The 21,200-nt window shown below is 55.1% G+C and overlaps 2 protein-coding genes across 2 annotated transcripts in view; both read right to left on the bottom strand.

Moving 5' to 3' along the window:
- The window catches only part of POR (cytochrome p450 oxidoreductase), a 28,474-nt gene extending 22,552 nt beyond the window's left edge, over nucleotides 1–5,922 (bottom strand). The window contains exon 1 of the mRNA XM_086475406.1: nucleotides 5,807–5,922. The gene's annotated coding sequence lies outside the window, so the exon portion shown is untranslated. The remainder of the gene's footprint in view (nucleotides 1–5,806) is intronic.
- Nucleotides 5,923–12,136: 6,214 nt separating this feature from the next.
- RHBDD2 (rhomboid domain containing 2) lies at nucleotides 12,137–18,897 on the bottom strand. Its single transcript, XM_086475401.1, has 4 exons — nucleotides 18,750–18,897; nucleotides 17,243–17,644; nucleotides 16,723–16,873; nucleotides 12,137–14,572 (listed from the first exon to the last, which is right to left on the bottom strand). The coding sequence occupies exons 1-4, from the start codon at nucleotides 18,895–18,897 to the stop codon at nucleotides 14,146–14,148; spliced, it is 1,128 nt and encodes a 375-aa protein (XP_086331527.1). The 3' UTR covers nucleotides 12,137–14,145.
- Nucleotides 18,898–21,200: the final 2,303 nt, after the last annotated feature.

Genomic DNA, 21,200 nt, shown 5'->3' with positions numbered 1-21,200 from the left:
AATTTGGCTTTTTGAGTTGAAGTAACCTTTTATTTTTATAACGCTTGTGGTGAATTTCAAGTATCTCAGGACAATTTGGCTTCCTGGTCCCAGCTGAGGGCTGCAGCCTGCGACTCTTGCTCCAAAAATGTGTCACCAAGCCCTGCGTCACCAGAAGCACACCGTGACCTGTGGCACCAGCCCCGCTCACATGAGGGGGAAAGGAGAAGGAAGATTGCTGACCATGCACAGCCCCGGGCTGCTCGCTGCTCCCACTTTGATAACCACCCCCGGGCTCCAGCTGATCACAGCTGCCGAGCTCAGCTCAGCACAGCCCAGAGGGCTCCCCACGATCCCTGCACACCCACACAGCGACAGGCACGAGTCCCGCTGCACCCTACGGACTCTGCCTGCCCTGGCACGGGGCAGCGCAGAGGCTGCACCCCCACCTCCCGTGCCCCTGAGCTCATCCAAACAGCCAGTTTTGCCAACGGGAACCAAGCGGCAGCAGCGCCCTTTGGACAGCTGCAGACAAACAGGGGAGCTGCAGGCAGCAGCTCGATTTTGCAAGACGTGCACGCAAAAATCCACGATGACCGAGTCAAAGGAGGAATCGAGGGACATAAATGCACACAACGCCATCAGTCACTGCCCACCCGGCTCTCGCGCCAGCGCCAGGCACCGCTCAGAGGGAGCTCAGCAGGGCACAGGCCTTCCCCAGCCCGCAGCAAGGTCCGGGCTGTCTCAGGTAAACGCTCGCAGGGACGCCAGGTAGCCGGGCTGAAGTCCAAGCACGCCTGCAGGAACGAGCTCGCCGCACATCTCTCGGTGATACCATCGCCCCGCCGACACGAGCCCTGGAGGCCCCAGTTCCTCCACACTAGCCGCCCCGTTCACATCCAGCAAGGACACTCACCAAGGACTGCTTTCTGGTTTCTTGTAAACAGGAATCCATGCGAGTCACCGCCACGTCTAACAGCAGCACACACTCAAAAGAGCCGTGGGTTCTTTCCGACCGGCTTTCTCCAGTTCAGACTCCCAGTAAAAGCCCTGCACAGCCGCACCAGGGAAGGGGACAAAGGGGCACTGCTGGCAGGGCCACCCTGGCAGAGCGCTCTTCTTGCTCTCTGCAGCCACATGACGATGGCCCTTGTGTCACTGACTCAGCACATGCACTGTGATAGCAAACAGAGCGGAAACGCAGCTGTCACGATTCCTGGCGCTGGAGGCTCCGCACGGCTGGGGAAGTCAGCGTGACCACAAGATCTGCCACAGCCCTCTCCGATCGAGAGGGACCAACCTGAATTCCCTAAGTGCAGGTGAGTGTCCAGGATCAGACCCTCCTGCCCACCACGTGCCTGGCCTGCTGACCCTTTCTCTAGCACTGACCATCCTTGCACGGGACCATGTCACAGCCACAGACCAGGGACTTTATCAGCCTCGAGAAGAAGCTTTAAAAAAATCCCGCAGAGTTTCAAACCAGAGATCAGTTATTTCCACTGGCATCGTGGGACAGCCCTGAAAGACAGCTTCAGGACAGAAGGAAGACACACCGAGGAAACGAGCAGCCAAAGCAAATGGAAACTCCTTCTCTTTGTACAGCACTGACCTGCAGCCCAAGCTTTAGAAACAGCAGCAAAATAAATCAAAACTAATTTATAAACCAACTAAAACACCTGGGAGGAAAAAAAGAAAACCACTCGGCAGCCTCCTCACAGGTCCCTAGTCCCACAGCATCTGCAAAGCCCGTCGAGAGCTCACGCAGGCAGCAGCACCAGAAGGGAGCTGCAGTGAGCCCCTGCCACTCCACGCAGCAGTGGAGAAGGAAGAGGCTTGCTAGTGTGTGGTATTAGGCCAGGAGACCCTTGGGGCAAAACCAGATCTTGTCTCTTTCCTCTTCAGGTACAAACGCAACCGATTAGAACCAGAAAGTCTGTTTACATCAGCCTGTACCAGTTACTGGCCTCGGCAAGTCTCAAATTAGCTCTTTTCCCCTTCCTTTTTAGTAAAAGAAGACTTGGCAAGAAGAGTGCTCCTTTCCACAACAAAAGCAGACCACTGAAGCTGGTGCTCAGATCCAGGTTCCTTAACATTGCCTTCAGGAGCCCTTGGATTAGCCTTTTCTCTGTCGCTCTGCCACGCGGAGATCGCGTTTCCCCTGAATAAGAGCCCTTTGGCCTGGCCAGATGAGCAGCCGTGCTTGGTCTGGTCTGCACAGGCTCCCTGCTTTGCGGGGGCTCACCCTACAGGCAAGTCCCTGGGCTCCAGGAGGCTACACTGGGGAAAGAAGGGATAGTGGGAAACCTCACAGCTCCCTCGCTCCCTCAGCCTCAGGTGGAGCACCCGCGCTGGTGCTCACTGTGGAACAGGGTGGCTGCTGCCCGCGGCGAGCCAAAGGCGTGCTCCCCTCACCCCAGCGGTAACGAGCGGTCATCCAGGGCCGACTTCCACCACTGCCTGCAACAATGAGGTTTGGCTTCCACTGCACACGAAGGCTCCCGGCGCCTAGCACTTCTGTATCACTTTCTTCCCATGTATTTAAAAAAAACCCCAGCACATCCCACAACTTCCCATTAACCAGCAGCAGCTCAATAACGAAGGAGGGAAAGCAGCAGAGTCTCTTTTTCACACAATTATGGGAAACTGACTCCCGATGGGCCCCTTGGCACTTCCAGCAGCTCGGAAACCCCAACCTAAACAGAGAACTTGGCTGCGGGAGCACCTCGAGCAGGGGCAAGAAACACACACACCCAACTTGGAACTGTTTCTCTGGTGAAACAGAACAAATGAGTCTTGCTGTGCAAGGTCTGTTCTAGCCAGACCTTGACACACCGGCTCAGACGTCGGCAGAACTTCTATTTTAGGCACGAAACAGATGTGGAACACGCATCAGTCAGTCTGGGGCTTGAAATACTGCATATTTGAGCTTTCACTGTCACACCTGGATTTTTTTTCTGTCCAACAGGTCTTATTCAAGGACAGCAGAGCAGCTATAAAAGCAAGGAAGAGAACAAGAACAAGAGGAATGGTTTTACTGAGGCACAAAGCAATTCTACCCTATGAGTATACAAAGGTGGGGCTCTGCAGTAAGCCCAGTACACTGAACCAAAGGACTTAAAGCATTATCTAACACAAAAATTAATTCAAACTTGCCAAGCTGCTTTAAAAGCAAGCAACCCAGAATTACTGAATTTGCACACTTCCTTTCACCAGACAAAAGCCCGTCTCTCAACCTTTAAACAAGGCTGGGGGGCATCTCACCAGCTTAGGCACCTGAACACCTTCCTTCATGCAGATTATCACGAGCCAGTGCAGAAAAACAAGTGTTTGGGATTACGGGATAAACAAATCCTGAGAACAGCAGGTAAACTGAACCCCCTGCTAACTAATACTGTTCCCCAGCCTCCCCGCCCAGGGAAGGACAAAATCAGTGCATTGTGCTTCAGGCATCATTTGAAAGTGGAGTAGGGGTCTCCACACCACCTACACTGGGGAGCTGGGACAAGACTGCAGGAGTTTGAGACCACCCATTTGCTAACTACTGTGGGCACCACCCAGTCAAACCAACTGCTGAGAGGGCCATGCAGCAAAACCTCAGGAACAACCCATTCAGGCCTGTACTTTGCACGGTTCAGGTCCTGCTGGAGATGTTTTTTTAAGATCAAGAGGGGAATACGGTATTTTTTTCAGCAGCCTCTTCTGCAAGTCTTGTACCCAATGCCGTCATCAGTGGAAGTTCAGTGAAAATCACCCTCCTCCAAAGACACCGTTTGCTTACCCCCTGCCTGCCTTTGTTGAGGGTTCCTGTGACAAGCTGTGATTTTGCCCACAGCCACTACAGGGAGGGGAGTACTACAGACAGGGTTGGTAGCTACAGGCTTTGACCTCTTCCACTGGCAAGACTGGACAGCAAAACTTTCTAATGCTGGTCTTCTTTGGGAAGTTTCCTTTGAAACTCACAGCTGGAAGAGCACCAGAGGCACATGGTTAAAACAGATCCTGCAAAGGTTTAAGAACTGTAAAGACCTCCAAGCGAACAGTGTGTTTTGGGGATTCATTTAAAGAAAACCAAGCACTGTTTGTACGGAACTGGGACGTTTTGTATTTATAAGGTAGCTCTCCGCTGAGGAGGCAAGAGCTTTTCAGACATTCCGTGCCCGCCTCCTACGTTGCTGTAAGGGAAGGAGGTGTCACTGCACAATCCTCCCGTCACATGGCAACTCAGCCAGAGAGCTGTCCTCCTGGTCCCAGACCCAGGCATCACACCTGGCTGCCCTATTAGACGTGCACAGTCACCCTATGAACCTCTCCGCCTGCTCTGGGGACGGCAGGCCGAGCTGTACTTTACTTTTTGAACACTCATGAAATACAGACAACTCCCCAGCCCAGTCCCCCACAACCATGTGCACCAGCAGACCCTAGAACACCAATCCAGTACCCAAAGCAGATATCCCTATGCCGAAAAGGGACACGAGGCCACAGCACAACAGACAAGTCAGGCAGGGAATAAGCAGAGTCACAGGCTGAAAGGCTGATCCTGAGCTGCAAAAACTGTGGCTCTCCAACCCCACGCTCCAGTATGGTCAACATAAACAAAAGACACTTGGCACAGGATTTTTTTTCCCCTTCCTAACACGAGCTGCTCCTCTTACCTCCAGCGGTTACGCACACGTCCCTGTTATACAACCGGGTCTTGCACAATCCTTGCCAGCATTTTATCTGCTTGCTCCTCTGAAGCCTGGAGTTAGCTAGAACCAAGACACACCAGCAATGACCCGTGAAAGCAAGTCAATAGATGCATTTCACAAGCAACCATGCAGCAAGATCCAGTGTACTTGCCAGCGCCACACAGACAGACTTACCAGCTCCCTAAGCTGGTTACTAAACCTTCCAGTAGACTTGCACGTGCACTGCCAGAGCCAACATTTTCCAAGGAGAAAAATCCAACCCCATCTTTAACTCCAAACCTGCCCAGCTCCTACTCCTTACAGTGAGAATGAAGAGGAAAATTAGTCAATAATTCTACATTATTTCTTGTGAAGGAATAACTGGAGGCCCAGAAGTGGCTGATAACTACGCAATAATCTGCCACCATAGGTCAAACTCAGCCACTCTTTGGACTCATGGCCCTAGAGAAGCCACCAGAGATACAAGCGCTCCTCTTCCCCTCTTTCTGGATCCCGTGAGCGATCAGCAGCACAGAATTGACTTGCACATTTACTTGGGGAGAAGCAGCAAGAGATCGTAGCAGCCTGTAATTATTTGTTCTGATACATGAAACTTCAAACTCTATAAAAAAACCAGTCTTGGCAGAGGTGCACCTGTCACTGCAGGGCTCATGACCCCCTCTCTACAACAGCGTGTATAAAGTAACCCCACCACTCAGATCAAACGATCACATTGGGAAAACAACCTATGCAAGTTCTACGAACTGTGTTTTTAGAGGTAGGAGAGCCCACGTCAGGCAACAGAACAAAGTCCAGTGTCAGCACAGGAAACTGCCAGGTGGCTTTCTTTTGTAGCAGAGGAAAGGGATGGAGAGATGGCAGGAGCAGCGCTGAGCAGGGAAGCCTGTTCCCTAGTCCTTCAGGACTAAGCAAACACGTTATCTTGGTTATGTCGAAACAGCCAAAGGAGAGAGTAAAGATCAAAGGAGATTTCAGTCCATACGCAGTTTCACAGACCACTTTTGCTTTGGGTGAACTAGGTACAGAAACCATTGCTCCCAGCTCCCACCCTGTCAGCTCTTGCTGCCAGCCGCCCTCCCCAAACCCAACTGTGCCCACAGATGCTCCACAACCTGCAGCGCCCAAAAGAAAGGGGTTACCTTGCACCTACGGTTCAGCAAGCAGGCGCTGATGGGGCCGGTGAGCTCCCACACGAAGGGCGGCGTGCAGCGGGGAAAGCCTCCCTTGAGACAAGACAAGGAGTTTCGGTCGTACGGCCCCGCCGAGCTCCTCCAGCTGCTTTGGAATAAACAAAATAAAAGTTGCAGAGGCACTTACTTGCTCAACCCTGGCTACCCAGAAGGCACCACCCCAGAGATGGAACAGGAGGCAACTGCAAAGTGATGACAAAGCAAGAGGTTTTACTCTCACAATTAGAGCACAACTAATTAACAGTGTTAAGCCCACTGTGTTCTCCTTCCTGCCCACCTCACCTTACTCTCCAAGACATTCACACACCAAGATTCAAAAAAAGTGCTCAGTTGTGTCAGGTTTTTTTCCCTGTAGCACCAGTATCCTCCGTTTCTTCCCTGCTTTATAAAAAAAGAGTTCTGCAGGTATAGTTCTCATGCACCATCACATCCACGTGCAACACAGAGGACTCTCCAAATGCAGACACTCTTGTGCTGTGCACACCCTGTTTCAGTGCAATCAACCAGCAAAAGATGCATCTGAAGGAAAACCGAGAGCTGTACTGGGACGACGTCAGGTTGCCCAGGAGGGGGTCCAGCTCACCAGCCCTTCCCCGACAAAACACCCGTTTCCTCATCTGCAGCAGATTAATCTACAAGTTCGCTTCGCATGTGCACAACAGCTCATGAGGATTTCTCAGCGAACTACAGACGTTCTGGAAGAAAGCACATTCCCTTCTATCCAGCAGAAGATGCACAGCTCTGCTGGCTAACAAAAAACCCCACATCAAATCGCGCAGCTCCTCGCTACAGTCCACACCAAGCATAAAGCGCTATGGAAGAAGGGATGCCCCCACCAACTCTAGCACTGTTTCACTTTCAGAATTTAGAAACAGAGACCTGATCCTTCCTTGTGCTTTTCCAGCTTCTGCTTTTTAAAAAGAGCTGCAAAAGTACAAACCCCTTTCAGTCTCCCAGACTCACTCAGAGCAGGCAGAAAACCTCAGTGATCCCTTTTCTCTATATGCATCCCACTCAGCAGTACTATTCCTTTTCACACTCTGAAAGCTAACCCATGGTCTAAACACCGGCAAACCAAAGCACACTCCAAGCTACACCAGCTGTGGTTACTCCTGCGAGTAAGACGACGTCCAAAGAATCAATTGCACACTGATGACTAACTCCCAACACTGTGATCCTGGTGTCTCCACCCCTGCCAGCTTTCATATTCCCAGACAGGGGGATTTCCATTATTTCCTTCAACAAGCACATTCCCTAAGGGAATAACTTTACGCTCCAAAGCGGTTCCTTCAGGAAAAGAGACAGTCTTCCAACACCCCAGAAGTTTATAAAGAGAAATAGGTGGAAAAGCAGCAAACCAGCCCAGCATGCAGCAAAGGTGTCAGTCAGATGCCAGGAACAACATTCTGCAGAGAAGTGCCAGAAAAATAAGTTCATTGAAGGCTTTTAACCAGTAACAGCGTGGGATGGGGTAAGTATAATCAATCCTTCAGCGCTGTGGAAGCGAGTCAGGGCAGGCATCACCCTGGAGCACCCCCCTTCCAGGCTGCCCACCTTCCCTTGCACCCCCTCCTCAGCCCCATGGTGGGGTGCTGGCTAGCCCCCTGCCCCACAGCACCTGGGGAGCCAGTCATGATACGAGCATCCCACCCACCCACCACCCCCCCCCAAAAATAGGGGGCCACTCATGTCAGTCTCCCCATACAGGGGACCCCAGCCACGCCAGTCCCCCCAGTACCAGGGGCCCAGTCACACCAGACCCCCCAAATAACAGGGGGCTCTCGTCACCTCAGTGTCCCCCAAATAACAAGGGGCTCTAGTCACCTCAACATCCCCCCAAATAACAGGGGGCCACTCACATCAACATACCCCCACATAACAGGGGGCTCTAGTCACCTCAACATCCCCCCAAATAACAGGGGTCCACTCACATCAACGTACCCCCACATAACAGGGGGCTCTAGTCACCTCAACATCTCCCCAAATAACAGGGGTCCACTCACATCAACGTACCCCCACATAACAGGGGGCTCTAGTCACCTCAACATCCCCCCAAATAACAGGGGTCCACTCACATCAACGTACCCCCACATAACAGGGGGCTCTAGTCACCTCAACATCCCCCCAAATAACAGGGGGTCCACTCACATCAACGTACCCCCACATAACAGGGGGCCACTCATGTCAGTCTCCCCATACAGGGGAACCTAGTCACCCCAGTCCTCCCAATAACAAGGGGCCAGTCCCACCAGTCCCCCCCATACAACAGGGGGCCCACTCATCACAGCCCCCCGCCCCATCAGGGGATGCCAGCCCTCCCCCCTCCATCACAGAGCATCCAGGCGGCCAAGCCCGACGACCCCTGTCACACGGGACCCCCGGGCCCGGCCCCCGCCCCCAGTCACACGGGATCCCCGGGCCCGGCCTCCCCCCAGCCACAGGCGACCGCCCCAAGGCCCCGGCTCCCCCGGCGCCGCCCGCGGCACCCACCGCCCCGGCCCGGCCCGGCCCGTCCAACGCTGGCGGCGGCGCCCCGCAGCTCCGGCGCGGCCGGCACGTAGGGCGGATCGCACCACTCGGGCACACACGCGAGGGGGGACACGCGACACGCTCCGCCCCCCGCCACCCGCCAATGGGCTGCGAACGCGCCCGCCTGTGGAGATTATTCCCCCCTCTGAGGCGACGCGGTTGGTACGGCCCCACCGCGCCCGGCTTAGGGGGGGTCTTAAAGGGACAGGGAGCGCTGGGGAGGGTGCGGCGTCGGGATTGGGGCAGGGCGGGGCGCTAGGGTCAGAGGTCAAGGTAAGGGTCAGGGGTGCGGCTCAAGGAGCGGTGGGGGGGTGCCAGGGGTCAGAGGTCAGGGGAGGGTGGGGGTGCAGGAGAGGGGTTAGGATGAGGGTGTGGAGTGGTGAAGGGTGGGGGTCAGGGTGCAGAGGGCTAGGGGTCAGAGGTCACAGTGGGGTGTAAGGGGGGGGTCAGAGATCAAACTGGGGGCCCGGGTTGGATCAAGGGGGGCGTCAGGGTCGGGGCCAACATTGTAGCTGGGGGCAGTAAGGATTGGGACAAGCACTGGAGTCAAGGTGGGGTCAGGGTTTGGGGTGAGGGTTGGTCACAGTGGGGTCAAGGTTTGGGGTCAGGGCTGGAGTCACAGTGGGGTCAGGTTTGGGGTCAGGGCTGGGTGCGGAGCAGCTTTGGACACAGGCCCCCTCTGAGCCAGGACCCGCAGGCCCAGGACCCCCAGCCGTGGCTGTGCGCAGTGCCTGGGTGCGCATGGTGGTGGTGGTGTGGGACCCCCCAGCCTCCCCCAGGCTGCTGCCCAGAGCAGGGCCCACGGGGGGCCAGGGGGCCCCGGGATGGAGCCTGGCACCCAGTGGCGGGTCACTACCCCACCTCCCTGGGAAACAATGGGCTGCTCTACCTGCCAGCTCACAGCCAGAGAACACTAACGCTCCTCATTGAACCACAAACCAGATGATTCAGGTGTATTGGGGAGGCCTTTCCCATAACGCTCGCGCTGCCGCCATCCGTGAGTTGCTCAAGCAGCTCTGGAAACATTACCAGCAGTCCCAGCAGGAGAGGTTTTGCAACCTGGCCCCCCAGACCCCAGCTCCCCTGGGCACGGACAGACCGGTGCTCTCCTCTCTCCTTTTTTTTGTGAAGCTGGGGTCAGAAAGCTGTCAAGCCCAGCCTGGCCGACGCCAGGAACACGGCTTGGCCCCACTGCCACCGAGCAGCCCCACAGCCAGGCCCCGGCCCCTGGCACCGCGCGCAGGTTCACCCTGGGGCTGGTTCCCCTCCCTTGGCCAGGCATGCCCTGGCACGTCTGAGGTCATGGTCCTGCCACTATCGCTGTGTGACGCTCACTCCAGAGTCAATAAAACCCTTGGGGAAGGTGCAAAGTCTGCACAGGCCAAGCCAGGCCAGCAGGCACCAAGGGGCCAGGAGGGACGCAAGGAGAGGTGACCGACCCGGAAAGCAGCAGCGCTGGGGCAGCGATGCCCGGGGCTGCAGGGACACCCCCTTTCATGACAGCATCCGAGCAGAGGGCTCCGGGGCGTGAGGCCACCCTGTGCCCTGCTGCCACCCACATGGGCTCTGGAATCGACCCTGTGGAAGCTCCCTGGCGTGACTCCAGTCCGTGACCATTCCCCATGGGGTGAACGGCCAAGGGTCAAAGATGATGGTGGCCGGGACACACCTTCCCTGGCCCGAGGGGACGGCAGGACAGAGCTGGTTCATGGTCTGCGGTCATCAGGGCCATCGTGTGCCTGGAGCGGGGACAGGCACTACGGCACAGGCTGTCCCTTTCAGTTTGGGGCAGGGAAGGGGCTGGGCTCCACCGCACCCAGCCCCAAACCCTCAAGAGGACAAGGAATCCCGGCCTCGCCAGCCCACGGGGACCTGCTCGGGCAGTGCTTTGTCTCCACACGCATTTCTTCCACCTGCCGCAGGGCATGTGCGAGCTCCCACCTCTCCAGCTTTCCTCCAGCCCAGGCTGGGGCTGAACTTTTGGCCACGGAGCCTCCACGGTGCCAGCAAACAAGCCATGGAGGTGGCGCTTGGCAGCGTCCTGGCCCTGGCACAACTAAGCTGTCCCCGGTGCAGGATAACCGCCTGCCCACGTGTGCTTTGCCGCAAAGGAATAACAGGAACGTGCACACAGACTCCTTTTTCTTCTGACATCAGTGCCTGCTGCTGGGCCTCTCCATGCTGTGGGACCCCCCTTGCTCCCAGCTGGGGTGGTGATGTAGCTCAGAGTTGGTTCTGCTCCCCCACATACCCCCAACTCCTTTTATCTCACACCATGGTGGATGTGGAAGAGGGGAGGGGAAGGAGCTGGGCTCTCCTGGACCGTCCACACCGCAGCAGGACCGGGCTGCAGGACCACTGCCCTGAGTGCAGGGGAACGGCCAGCTCAGCTCCCAGTGCTTGTCCCCAGAATCTCGTCATTCTGCAGTGACATCCTCCAGGAAAAAAAGGGACAACCCAAGGGTCTTTCTGGAGTCACTGTGCACCCTGCCTGCAGGGCAGAACCAATCCTGGCCTTCAAAGAAGCAGCAGCTTTACTGGGAACGCACCAGAAGTGCAAAGTAACAAACCCTCAGGGACAGCATGTTTGCCGGGGCAGCCATCTCAGGCTGAACTGGGGGTTTATTGATGGGTTTAGAAACTTTAATTCTCTGTCTCCCCTCCAAGGAAATGACCCGGTATTACAATGTGCGATCAGTAACATTGCCGTCAGCTTAGGCAAATGCCAAAGCCCGACGAGATGATGATTTTTAGCTCCCTCTCTTACAAATTTAATTCCTCTTTTCAGCCTTAGACATGTTGCCAAATGTCTCAACCCTACATTGCTCCCTCCCAGCAACTTCCCTTCCCTGGGCGAGGAGTTCTGAGTTTGCCACCAGCCCTGGTGATCTGGGACTTGGTAGGACCCCACTGCTGGAGAAGCAGAAGGTCCTTGGCTGATTTATACGACAGCACTTCACTGCGAAACGGCTGCCTCAGGAAAGGCAGGGAACAGACCTTGCTAGAAATCATCTTTATCTTGGCAAACATCCACCCGAAGGCCACTGAACACAGGAACAATGCATTCCAAGTGACAAGTGTCACTGGGGCAGTCATGCAGCTGGACAGCCCCAGGGACATGGTGGAAATCGTAGAGATCACAGAGACCAAGTAATCTGCCAAGGTCACCAAGAAGCTCACGACAGAGCTGGGAGCAGAAGGAAAAAATCCCAAACTGTGGTTTTGTGCCATCCTGCCACGTCCCATCCCCAGGGCTCACCCGCGAGGCTGTGGCAGTTGCCTCGTCCCAGCACGGAGAGGTCCATGGCTGGTACCCGCTGCCTCGCACACGGGCACGTCCCCCTGCCAGGGCCAAGGCGCCCACCTGACCTCCTGGAAGGAGGTTTGCTGCCTGTTCCCCACACCAGCCAGGCTTGGGGCTGTTCTCACCGCTGGCAGTGACACCACGGTGACGCGTACAGGCCAGGGCTTCCTTCACCGCTGTACAGCCACCCACTGGAAACACGCCATCCCTTTGACAGCTCTGCAGGGACAGTCAGTCTCTCACCCAAGAGTCAGAAAGGAAAAAGAACCAGTTCCCAGCCCCACGAGCCCAATTTCCAATGCACCACTCATCCCCAGCACGCGTCCTTTGTCACCAGCCTGGCGGGCAGCCGGCCCCCTCAGGCACCCGCAGCCCCCATCGCACCCAGCCACCACCCGGAGGGGCACGCTCCAGCTCCCCACTTCAAAGCAAACCAGGAGACGTGGTAGTTTGTCTTGCAGGTTGTGTTTCAAGCTTACAGTTTGGAGGTACCCATTTGTGCTTGCTACCAGACCTCATCACCCTGCTGCACGTTTCTGGAAAAAACAGTGATCAAGTTCCTAAGTTTACAGATGAGGATCTCACAAGGAGGAAGATCAAGGCACTAATGAGAGTGGAGGATCAACATTTCAATGTTATCTCTAGCATTTCTTTCCTGCTATTAGAAACATGGTTTTAAGTTCCAAACAAGCACCTTATCCTGTTCTTGCTCTACACTAAACACATAACAATGCAATTGCTGTCAGCAATGTCAGTTCAGGAAAAACAGGATCGTGAAGCCGTGTCCATTTGTGATCCCATGGAGGAGTGAAACAGTCAGGGATGAGATGGAACAGGCCACCAACTCCAGCCCTCCCACCAGCTCCAGGCTGGTTCCCGAATTGCTGCACCCTCCTGCAGAAAGTCCCTGCCCAGCTCTGTGAGCTTCTTACTAATGTGCATCCGAGGTCTGAGGCCTCAGCGTTCACCTCGGTCTTCCCCCAAAGCGAGGGAAGCACGGCAGCCATCCCAGAAGGGCTGCTGGAGAAGGGAGCGGCTGCACGGCAAGACGGGGCTCCTTTGGATGCTGCAGAGGGGAGGGGGAGGGAGAGAGGCACGCGTGTGCTCTGGAGCACGCAGCGGTCAGTGCTGCCTGTGACCCTGCCTCACTGCCCGCCTGGAAGAGCCCCGAGGCCACTGCAGCTTCTGGGGGCCAGGTTAGGCCCTGCAAAAACACCTCCAAGAGCAGTAATGGCACTTTGTGCTTCATGTACCACTCTTTGGAGCACAACAAAACTCCGAACAGAGAGTCAAGGGCAATAGTTGAGATCCTGGCTGATTTACAGACACAGAGCGAGCAGATTCCTCCTGGGCATGGCACAGTAAAGCAGCTACACAGCTGGAAACAAAGCTCAAGTCCCACCAACGCGACCAAACCCCTTTGTTACTGCCACAGGCACCAAACAGTGCACCCTGCTCTGAATCCCTTGCTGAAAACTCCGCTCTCCCACACAGCTTTCCACCAGCTCTGAAGAAAACAGAGAGAGATTGTGCTAATATCGGTGGGCAAGACATCTAAAGCGAAGCAGTGCGAACACTCCCCGTGGCATTGCCACATTCCAGTTAATTCTTCCAACCCACTGTTAAGGTCCCTCCCAGCTCCTTGGATTTATACACATTTGCTCCACAAATGGCCAAAATCGAAGAGTCTTTCACTCCTTTGCATGCATCTGAGGCTGCCTTATCGACAGGCGCTGGCAACACAGGCTGAGCTAGTGCAGTGCTACCCGAAAATGAAGGCAACATGTTGCTGCATGCACAGACGGCAGCTAAGAAGGACCTTCGGCATTTTAGACCTGTGTTTTTGGAGGCAGAAAAGAGTCTTCTGTATTCTGTCCTCTTGCCCCACCCCTGGTTCAACAAGTCCCCTTCAAGGCACACTTGGAGAAGTCACTACTACAGACATCCATCCTCCTCTACTCAAGTAGGAAGTTATAAACTAAGGCTTGCATGATTTCAGCCTCTTTTGGGTCCCTGCTACATCAGACCCGTAAAGAAGACAGGAGGCTAAGAGCCTCAGCATAGATGGGGCATGGCCTTATTCCTCCAGTCTAGTTAAACCCCAGATTAGTCCAGGGTTTTGACAATTAAGTTCCTAGCTTGAGGTGGGGAGCTGATGCACTGTGACTCCAGCGGCAGTGTGGAAAAAGGCAGCTGCTACATACAGTAACGAAAAAAAGACTCCAAAAGGATGAGAAGCCCACAGAGGCGATACAGTCCCTACCTCCCAGCAATATCAAAAAGTAAACAAAAAATTATAAAGAAACTAATTAAAGTAGCCAGTGCCAAGGAGCAGGGGGATGGCGTACACTGGAGCTAACAACCCCTTCCACGAGTCACCCCAGCTACGGCAAAGCTGTGAGCAATCGCACAACGGTCCTGCCACAGCGCGAGAGTCCTGCTGCTTTCTGGAGGATCAGTACACCTGGACTCTGGAAAATTCAGCTGAGACAGAAGCCCCCGGGGCTGCTGGATACCCTGACGCTTGCTGAAGCCCAGCCAGGGCGCCCACGCCCGCAGGTGCGCGTGGATCGGTCGGGCACGTACACTGCGGGGGAGAGAACCTGCCCAGCTGGCAGCACTGTCCAGGCGAGGCTCCAGCGGGGGCCTGCACGTAACACCCTCCGTAACACCCTCCGAAGGCACCGCTGGCGGGGGCGGGGGGAGAAGTAAGGCCGAGTCCTGCAGCGTGGCTGTGCAGGGATCCCTCGTGTCCCGGAGCGTGGCCGTGTCCAAACCCCCGGCTCTGGGCACTGGGGTGCTGCATCTGGAGAGCAGGGAGAGCCGGAGGAGAAGAGCAGGAGTAGCTTTGGGTGGGGTAGACGCCTGGCACAGGGTTAATCCTGGGCAGGAAGAAAACAGAAAGTGACACTGTGCTCAGAACCCGCATTGCCTAATTAGCGCTCAGAGTGCCCTGGGGGTAGGTTTCCTCCTGACCAGCGCTCGGAGAGCTCCCTGCAATCCCTCAGAGATCACTACGAGGGAAGCTCTCATTATAAGCAGCACTTGAGTAAAAGTAGGTTTACCGGCCTCCCAGGCCAGATGTTCCCACTCCCAACCCACACCAGTTCCACGCCCACTGAACGAGCGCGGTTTTTGGCCCCGAGCCTCTTTGGGCAAGGACCACGCACGCCAAACTGGATGTGCTTCACGATGTCCGCGCGCACCCGCCCTGCCGCCGCCGCCGCCGCGCGGCACATCTGCTGAGTTACTCAGCAGGAGAAGTCACAGCTGCCAACTGTGGTTTGTCAAGGAGCCATAAAGGCCTTCTGGGTGCGAGGAAGAGCCCAGGGTACAGAGCGAAAAGGGAAGGCGAGAGTTACAAATAAAATGAATCATTCAGAAGCAAGGTCTAGGAACAGCCTTTGCCAACAGAAGGCATGACTCATCCCACTGAAACCATCAAGAGAGAAGCAATCTGCCTCCAAGCCAAAGCCTCTGGGACTTCAGGAGTAGTGCTCAGCCCACGCACAAGGAGGCAATATTCAGGAGGACCATGACTGCCAGATTCCCAGCCAGAATAAGAGACTGGTTCATGCTGGGATTTGGAGCTTGGATTTTTTTTTTTTTGGGGGGGGTGTGGGTTTGGTTTTTGTTTGGTTGGTTTTTGGGTTTTTGTTTGTGTTTTTTTGTTTGGTTTTTGGGGTTTTTTTTAACTTATGGATACAAACATGATGGCAAAGCCTGGACTTCCTAGAAATGTCTCCTGTCCAGTGGCAAGTTGATGCCTGAAGTCTTATGACAAATTTTTAAAAACCAAAACCCAAACCATCAAGAGCTCTTGCTTGGGAATAAGAATCCAAATAATAAAAATTAAGCCCCAGAAGCACATACAGAACTTGTGCCTAAGACACAGAGACATGCAAATTTAGCTGCAGAAATGGAAACATCCTAGAACACCTTCCCATGCCCTGCTTGCTAGTCAAATGTTTATGTAAATACCTTTGAGCCAGAACCGTCTATGTATGTCATCTCCCCTACAGCAAGCAGGTTCAGACACAGAGCTGAGGTGCTGAGCAGAGTTATTAGCAGAAGCATTAGACTGATGCACAGGCTCGGCACGCAGCGACAGTCCCTCCTCCCAAAAGCAGCACTTGGGAGGGTAAAAACCCCCAGGCTGCTGGGTCTGCCTGGCCTTCCCCGTCACACCTCGAGTGCCCTGACTGATCTGGGGTCCTCTGCTGCAGGCCAGGGTTGCTTTATGGTTTCCCCAGGGGCCAGGGCAGATGCAAACACTTGGGAATGCTTCCACTTCAAAGAATGCTTTACAGTGAGCCGGTGGGTTAAACAATACATAGAAATTTAACCCTTAACAGAAAACTGTCCTTCCTCCGTGAAGCTGAAAAGACACCTTAGAGTAGGGAAAAATTTGACTGACATTTCCAAGCTTTTTCGAATACAAGTGAATTGTCATGGCTTGTGATATACACAAACTTAAAACCGTTCCTGAACATCAGGCCCCGAGGTTTCTTTTCGGTAAAGCAAACTTGCCTTGACGCTGAAAACATGCATCGAACTTTGTAAGTGACATCTTTGATTTATAATGCTCTGCTCCGACACAAATTCAGACACAACTCACTTCACAGCATTCCTGGGAGGTGAGGGGGGCACAGAAAGATAAAGACCACGCCCCAAGGAGCCACACAGCCAGGAACAAATGCCCAAATGCAGTTAAATCCTAAAGTTAGGGCAGAACGACGCAGCTTAACTGTCAAGTCAGGGGAGCTGCAACACCTTCGGTGGGTGTGCACTGCCCCTGCAGCAAATGAGAGGTCTTTCACCTCCACTTAGCTTTCACTGAAAGAACTGGTTGAGTTAAGGTGTGATAACACATTAGTCAGTGATGTCACCAGTGATGGGTCAGTGTGTTCCTAACATCCAGGCTATGAACACGACAAGACCAATACAGCTTTCAAAGGCAATTTAATTCCTCCACTTATGCCTCAGAATTCCCCTGTATCATAAGATCTTTCACAGGAACTGCTGTACTTACTTGCTGCTTTCGAAGGCTCTTCTCTCCGCTAAGGACCCTGGGATGTATTTCAGCCCCGGTATCCTCTTGAGCAGGCTGAAAGGGAACATCCGGTCCAGCTTAGAGCCCACTGACTCTGGAAAATCCAAGCAGAAACAGTAGCCGAGGCCATCTGAAGTCAGCAGCACGTTAAGGAGGACTGCAGGCAAAACACACTCATTTCTAACGCAGCCACACACAATCCCCCTCTGGCCACAAACCGCTTTCCCTGGAGACTTCTCCCAGTTCTACCCAGTGCCACCCTCACAGACCATCCGTCACCCTTCTCAGCGTGCACCAAGGCCACAGGGGCAGTGGAAGCACACGGTGAAAACCAAACGCAGAGGAGTGGCAAAGCCAGCGAGAGTTTCACACGGAGCAAGAGCCCAGGAACCACCACAAAGCCCGCAGCAACGTCGCAGCAACGAGAACCGCAGCACGTCCTCCCCTCGGGAGCCAGCGGTCCCACTCCGGGTCAGGGCTTTGCACTTGGGAAGGATACAGGCTTCCCCAGCGAGGAGCCCACAGACGTTGCACAAGAGGGAAGAGCAGGGGATAAACCACGCTATGCAGAGCATAAACCACGGCACCAGCACCACTGGAACTCTAACCCCGAAAACCAGAGTCCTCTTCATCCGCGAGCGGGTGGCGGACACCCCCAGCATAGCGAAAGCTACCGGCATGAATCCTTTGGCATCTTCCACCGCTGACACCCTCGAGACAACGGTCTCAAGGAAGAGGTACAGGAGGGCGGTGAGAACGGCGAAGGCGAGGGTGAGGAAGCAGTGCTTCACGGTGCCAACGTTCTTCTCAAAGCTGCCGGCAAAATACCAGATGATAACGGCACCGCAGGCCAAGGACAGCAGGTCTTCGTAGACAAAGATGTAGGTAATTAACCTGTGAACTGGACACACCAGCACATTAAAAAGGCACAGGCAGTTGGTTTTAAACCACTACGATGACAGGCTTGAGCAAAGGGACTGTGGGCCTACAGGATTAATTAATAGCTTTCATTTCTATCCCAGGGTAGAACAGAAGGAGCTTGAGGCCTTTAAAACTGGGTGTAAATAACCAAATAGGAATTAAAACAAGTGCTATCTTGGGTATTGCAGACATATGGACTGACTCGCTGCTTCCTGGGAAGCTGCCTGGAAAAAAGCAACAGTATCTGTAGTAAATTCAGTCTCATTAAAAGAGAAGACATAAAAATAACTATTAAGGTAACTACATTTTTTGCTCAAAAGATGAACACTTCTTAAACAGTTGATTTTTCTCACAAGAAATGCCTGGAGACCTCAGAAGTGCTCCAGGCCCCTGGGTTAGCTGTTCTCCTGGGCACTCAGAGAGGACTGAGGCAGAGTTCTCCACCTACCTCCCATCAACCTCAGTCCCATAGCCACAAAAACAGCAGTTGGGAGCATAACCTGGTACAGCCTGACTGCCCCCCTGGAGAGACGCAAGGAGATGGCAGAATTCACCCATCAGCTCAGAGCACTGGGCTGCTAAAAGAAATCACTGCCAGGGGGCGAACAGGGACTGGGGAATTAAAAGTGTGATCAAAATCGTCCTGGGAAAGCCACAGGGATGAGGAAAGCAAATCCCTCAAGCTCCTAGCAGTGTGCCGCTGCTCTGCACAGCATCAAGGGCCAGAGATGGGGGCCGAGGGGGGAAGTAGTCTGATATAGCGAGGCTGAGATGGATGTCCAGCGGGCTCGGTGCGCGTCAGGGGAAGTGCCTGGAAGGGGGAGCAAGGGCCGCAGTGCGGGCCCGGGGGAAGGCCCAGAGAGGAGGTCACGCAGGGAGCAGCAGGCTCGGTGAGGGGCCTGAGTAAGTGCCCAGAAACGGAGGCTGAGGAGGGGGGAACCAAGAGGTTCAGGGCAGGGCACGGGGAAGGCTCGGAGAGGAGGGAAGCAAAGGAGGGGTTGGGGAAGGCCTGCAACGGGGCACCGCAGCGGGGCCAGGGAGGCCCGAGGAGGCAGCGGCTGCTCCGCCCGGCGGCCCCCGCTCACCTTCCCCCCCACGCAGGGCGGCGGGCCGCAGCGAGGCGGCGGAGCGGGCGGCGGGCGCTCCCCGCAGCAGCCCCGGCGCGGAGGCGCCGAGCGACAGCAGCAGCGTGAGGGCGGCGGCGGCCGGCGGCCGCCCCCACCCCGCCGCCATGCTGCCGCGCGCCGCCCCGCTTCCGGCCGCCGCCGGAAGGCCTGGACCGTTGCCGCGGCAACAGCGAGGCGCTGCGGCGCCCCCGTTACCATGGAGACGGGCGGGCGAGGTTTGGGGCTTTTTTTCCCCCCTCCTTTAAATTTTTTTTAATTATTATTATTTTTTCCCTTTCCACAAAGGAAAAATATCGCTGGGGGCGCTATGGGCTCTCGCTGGAAGTCGGGCTGGGTCACTGCCGGCCCTCGCCATGCACAGCCTCCCCAGGACATGGGCTGCGGAGGCCTCAGACACCCCTTTCCGCTCCCCGCTGCCCTGTGGCGGGGTTAGGCTGCTTAGAAGGGCCAAAAGTTTCCCTTAGATGTGACAGACGGAAGCGGAGAGGAGCACCTGCACCGGAGGCGCGTCCACCCTGGCACGCTGGCCCAAAGAGAGGCCTCCTCCATGGCAGCGTGTTACCAGCTGGGCTGTCTCCTGCAATGGCGTCACTGCCTTTGCTGCTTGTCCACAGGGTTGTGCATGTACCGGACGAACACACCTCTGCCTGAAGGGAAGCGGCACGTGGAGGGGTGCTCTGGTGTGGGAGCCCCTCGCCCTGAGAAGCCCCTGCATGAGGGGAGGGACGTGCAAGAAAAAAGTGAGAAGCAGGGAGAGACGGAGGCTTTGCTCCAAGGGTGGTGGGAGGTTCCCAGTAGCGAATGGAGGATGTAGCTCCCATTGCCGAGCTCCTGGTGCTTGGACCTGCGTCCACTTGCCGTGACCAGCTGCATGGCAGAAATGCTCCCCTGCCACCAGCTCCTCCTCCAGACATGACCCCAGGTGCTGGCCGCTGGCTCAGGTCTAACGAAAGATCCGTGAGGTCTTGTCTGCATGGGAAGGATCAGAAGAAACACACCTTCCCACACCCTCTCCAATTTTGCAAAGCGGGGGAAGAGTTTGAAGCAGCTGGGATCTCTTCCAGCCAAGGGGGATGAGCAGAGGGTTGAGTCCGACATCTTTTCCCCACCCCAGCTTCAAAGTTTTTTGAAAGCAACAGGAGAGCACAGCACAGATCTATCAGCACGCAAACAGACACATGAGCTTGTCAGTCTGTCTCAATTAATGCTACTTTCCATTTATGAGAATCGTTCATCTCTGAGGAATATAAAGGCACTGAGAGGCTCTACACACAGCGAAGGATCCCCCCACCTCCCCTGCCCTGCCCCTGGCATTGTTTGGGATCTGCCCTAATCCCGACAGCACATTGCAAAGGCAGCCTGCAGCCTTTGTTGCGAGCGGTGCCAGGTTATCATGGACATGGGAAGGGCTAGGGATAATGGCACTGGAGAAGACGTTGCAGGTGAAGGAGACGAAATTTTTCAAGCAGAAACCGCAAGACGGGCAGAGAGCTCAACCTCTCTTTTTTTAATTAATCATTCTAGTCACTGCTTGTTTTGCAAAAACTTATTTTAGGCTGTGGCAGTGGGATTTGCCTCCGGCTGCTACACCCAGGGGGAAAAGAAAGGCCCAACTTGTTTGCAAATCTGCTCAATCCGTTCAGTTGAAAACAGAAAACGCTCTTTGGTGCCTTTTAAGAAAAAACGCAGGGTGAAACCTCGCAGTGCTCGCTGTTTCCCCGGCTGATGCACGTGTGGACTGTCACTAGACAGAAAGTGTGCAACTATTAACTTTCCCTCTCGCATGAAGGAAGCTTGATCTGAAGCAAGGCATATGATTGCTAAAGCCCAACCAGATGAAATAATCGTCGCTTTTGCTGTCGTTTCAGTTCATTCCTCACCAATCTTCCTTTCCAAAGCGATGTTATGTCTCTTGTTTCACAGAAGCGGCTCCCAAGATCACGATCCCTTTTCCTAGAAAACATTCTCCAAGTCAGTATTTGCCTGTTTAAGAGAGTCAGAAACTCTGGCAAACCTGGTTTTTCCTTTAGGACCCAGGTTTTGGATGTTTGCTTTAACTCCATCTTAGCATCTTGCTTCTCTTCCTGGCTTTCCGCACCAGCAGCCCCCCTCCCCCGTTTCCCTCTCAGCATCCCGCCCGTGCTCCGCGTGTTTATTAACTAAACTAATTTAATCTTTGAAGCCATTCCCGCCCCCCGCCCGCCCGCCTACAGCCCAGCGCGCCCGTACAGCGCCGAGCACCCGCGCCTCCTCCCCGCCCGCCGTGACTTGGTACGGGCCTTTTCCCCCCCCCTCCCCGCCCCCCCCCGACTTCTCCACGCGAATGGTAGGCGCCGCGCGCGCGGATTGGCTGCCCGGCCCCGCAGTCCGCGCGAGCTGCGGGTGCCTCAGTGTGCGCGCGGCCGGCGC

The sequence above is a fragment of the Leptosomus discolor genome, chromosome 18, assembly GCF_034619465.1.
Source record: "Leptosomus discolor isolate bLepDis1 chromosome 18, bLepDis1.hap2, whole genome shotgun sequence".
In the NCBI taxonomy this organism is placed as follows: Eukaryota; Metazoa; Chordata; class Aves; order Leptosomiformes; family Leptosomidae; genus Leptosomus; species Leptosomus discolor.
Note: the sequence above shows the minus strand (reverse complement) of the source record. Positions and strands in the feature narration are given on the sequence as shown.

What these genes read in the sequence shown, in the direction of transcription:
- RHBDD2 (XM_086475401.1), bottom strand. Translation starts at nt 18,897, where the DNA reads ATGGCGGCGGGGTGGGGGCGGCCGCCGGCCGCCGCCGCCCTCACGCTG. An exon ending in GCTCCTCGCTGGGGAAGCCT is followed by an intron (nt 16,874 to 17,242) that starts GTATCCTTCCCA and finishes TGCTGACTTCAG; the next exon opens with ATGGCCTCGGCTACTGTTTC. An exon ending in AGAGCCTTCGAAAGCAGCAA is followed by an intron (nt 14,573 to 16,722) that starts GTAAGTACAGCA and finishes CTTCCTGCCCAG; the next exon opens with GATTAACCCTGTGCCAGGCG.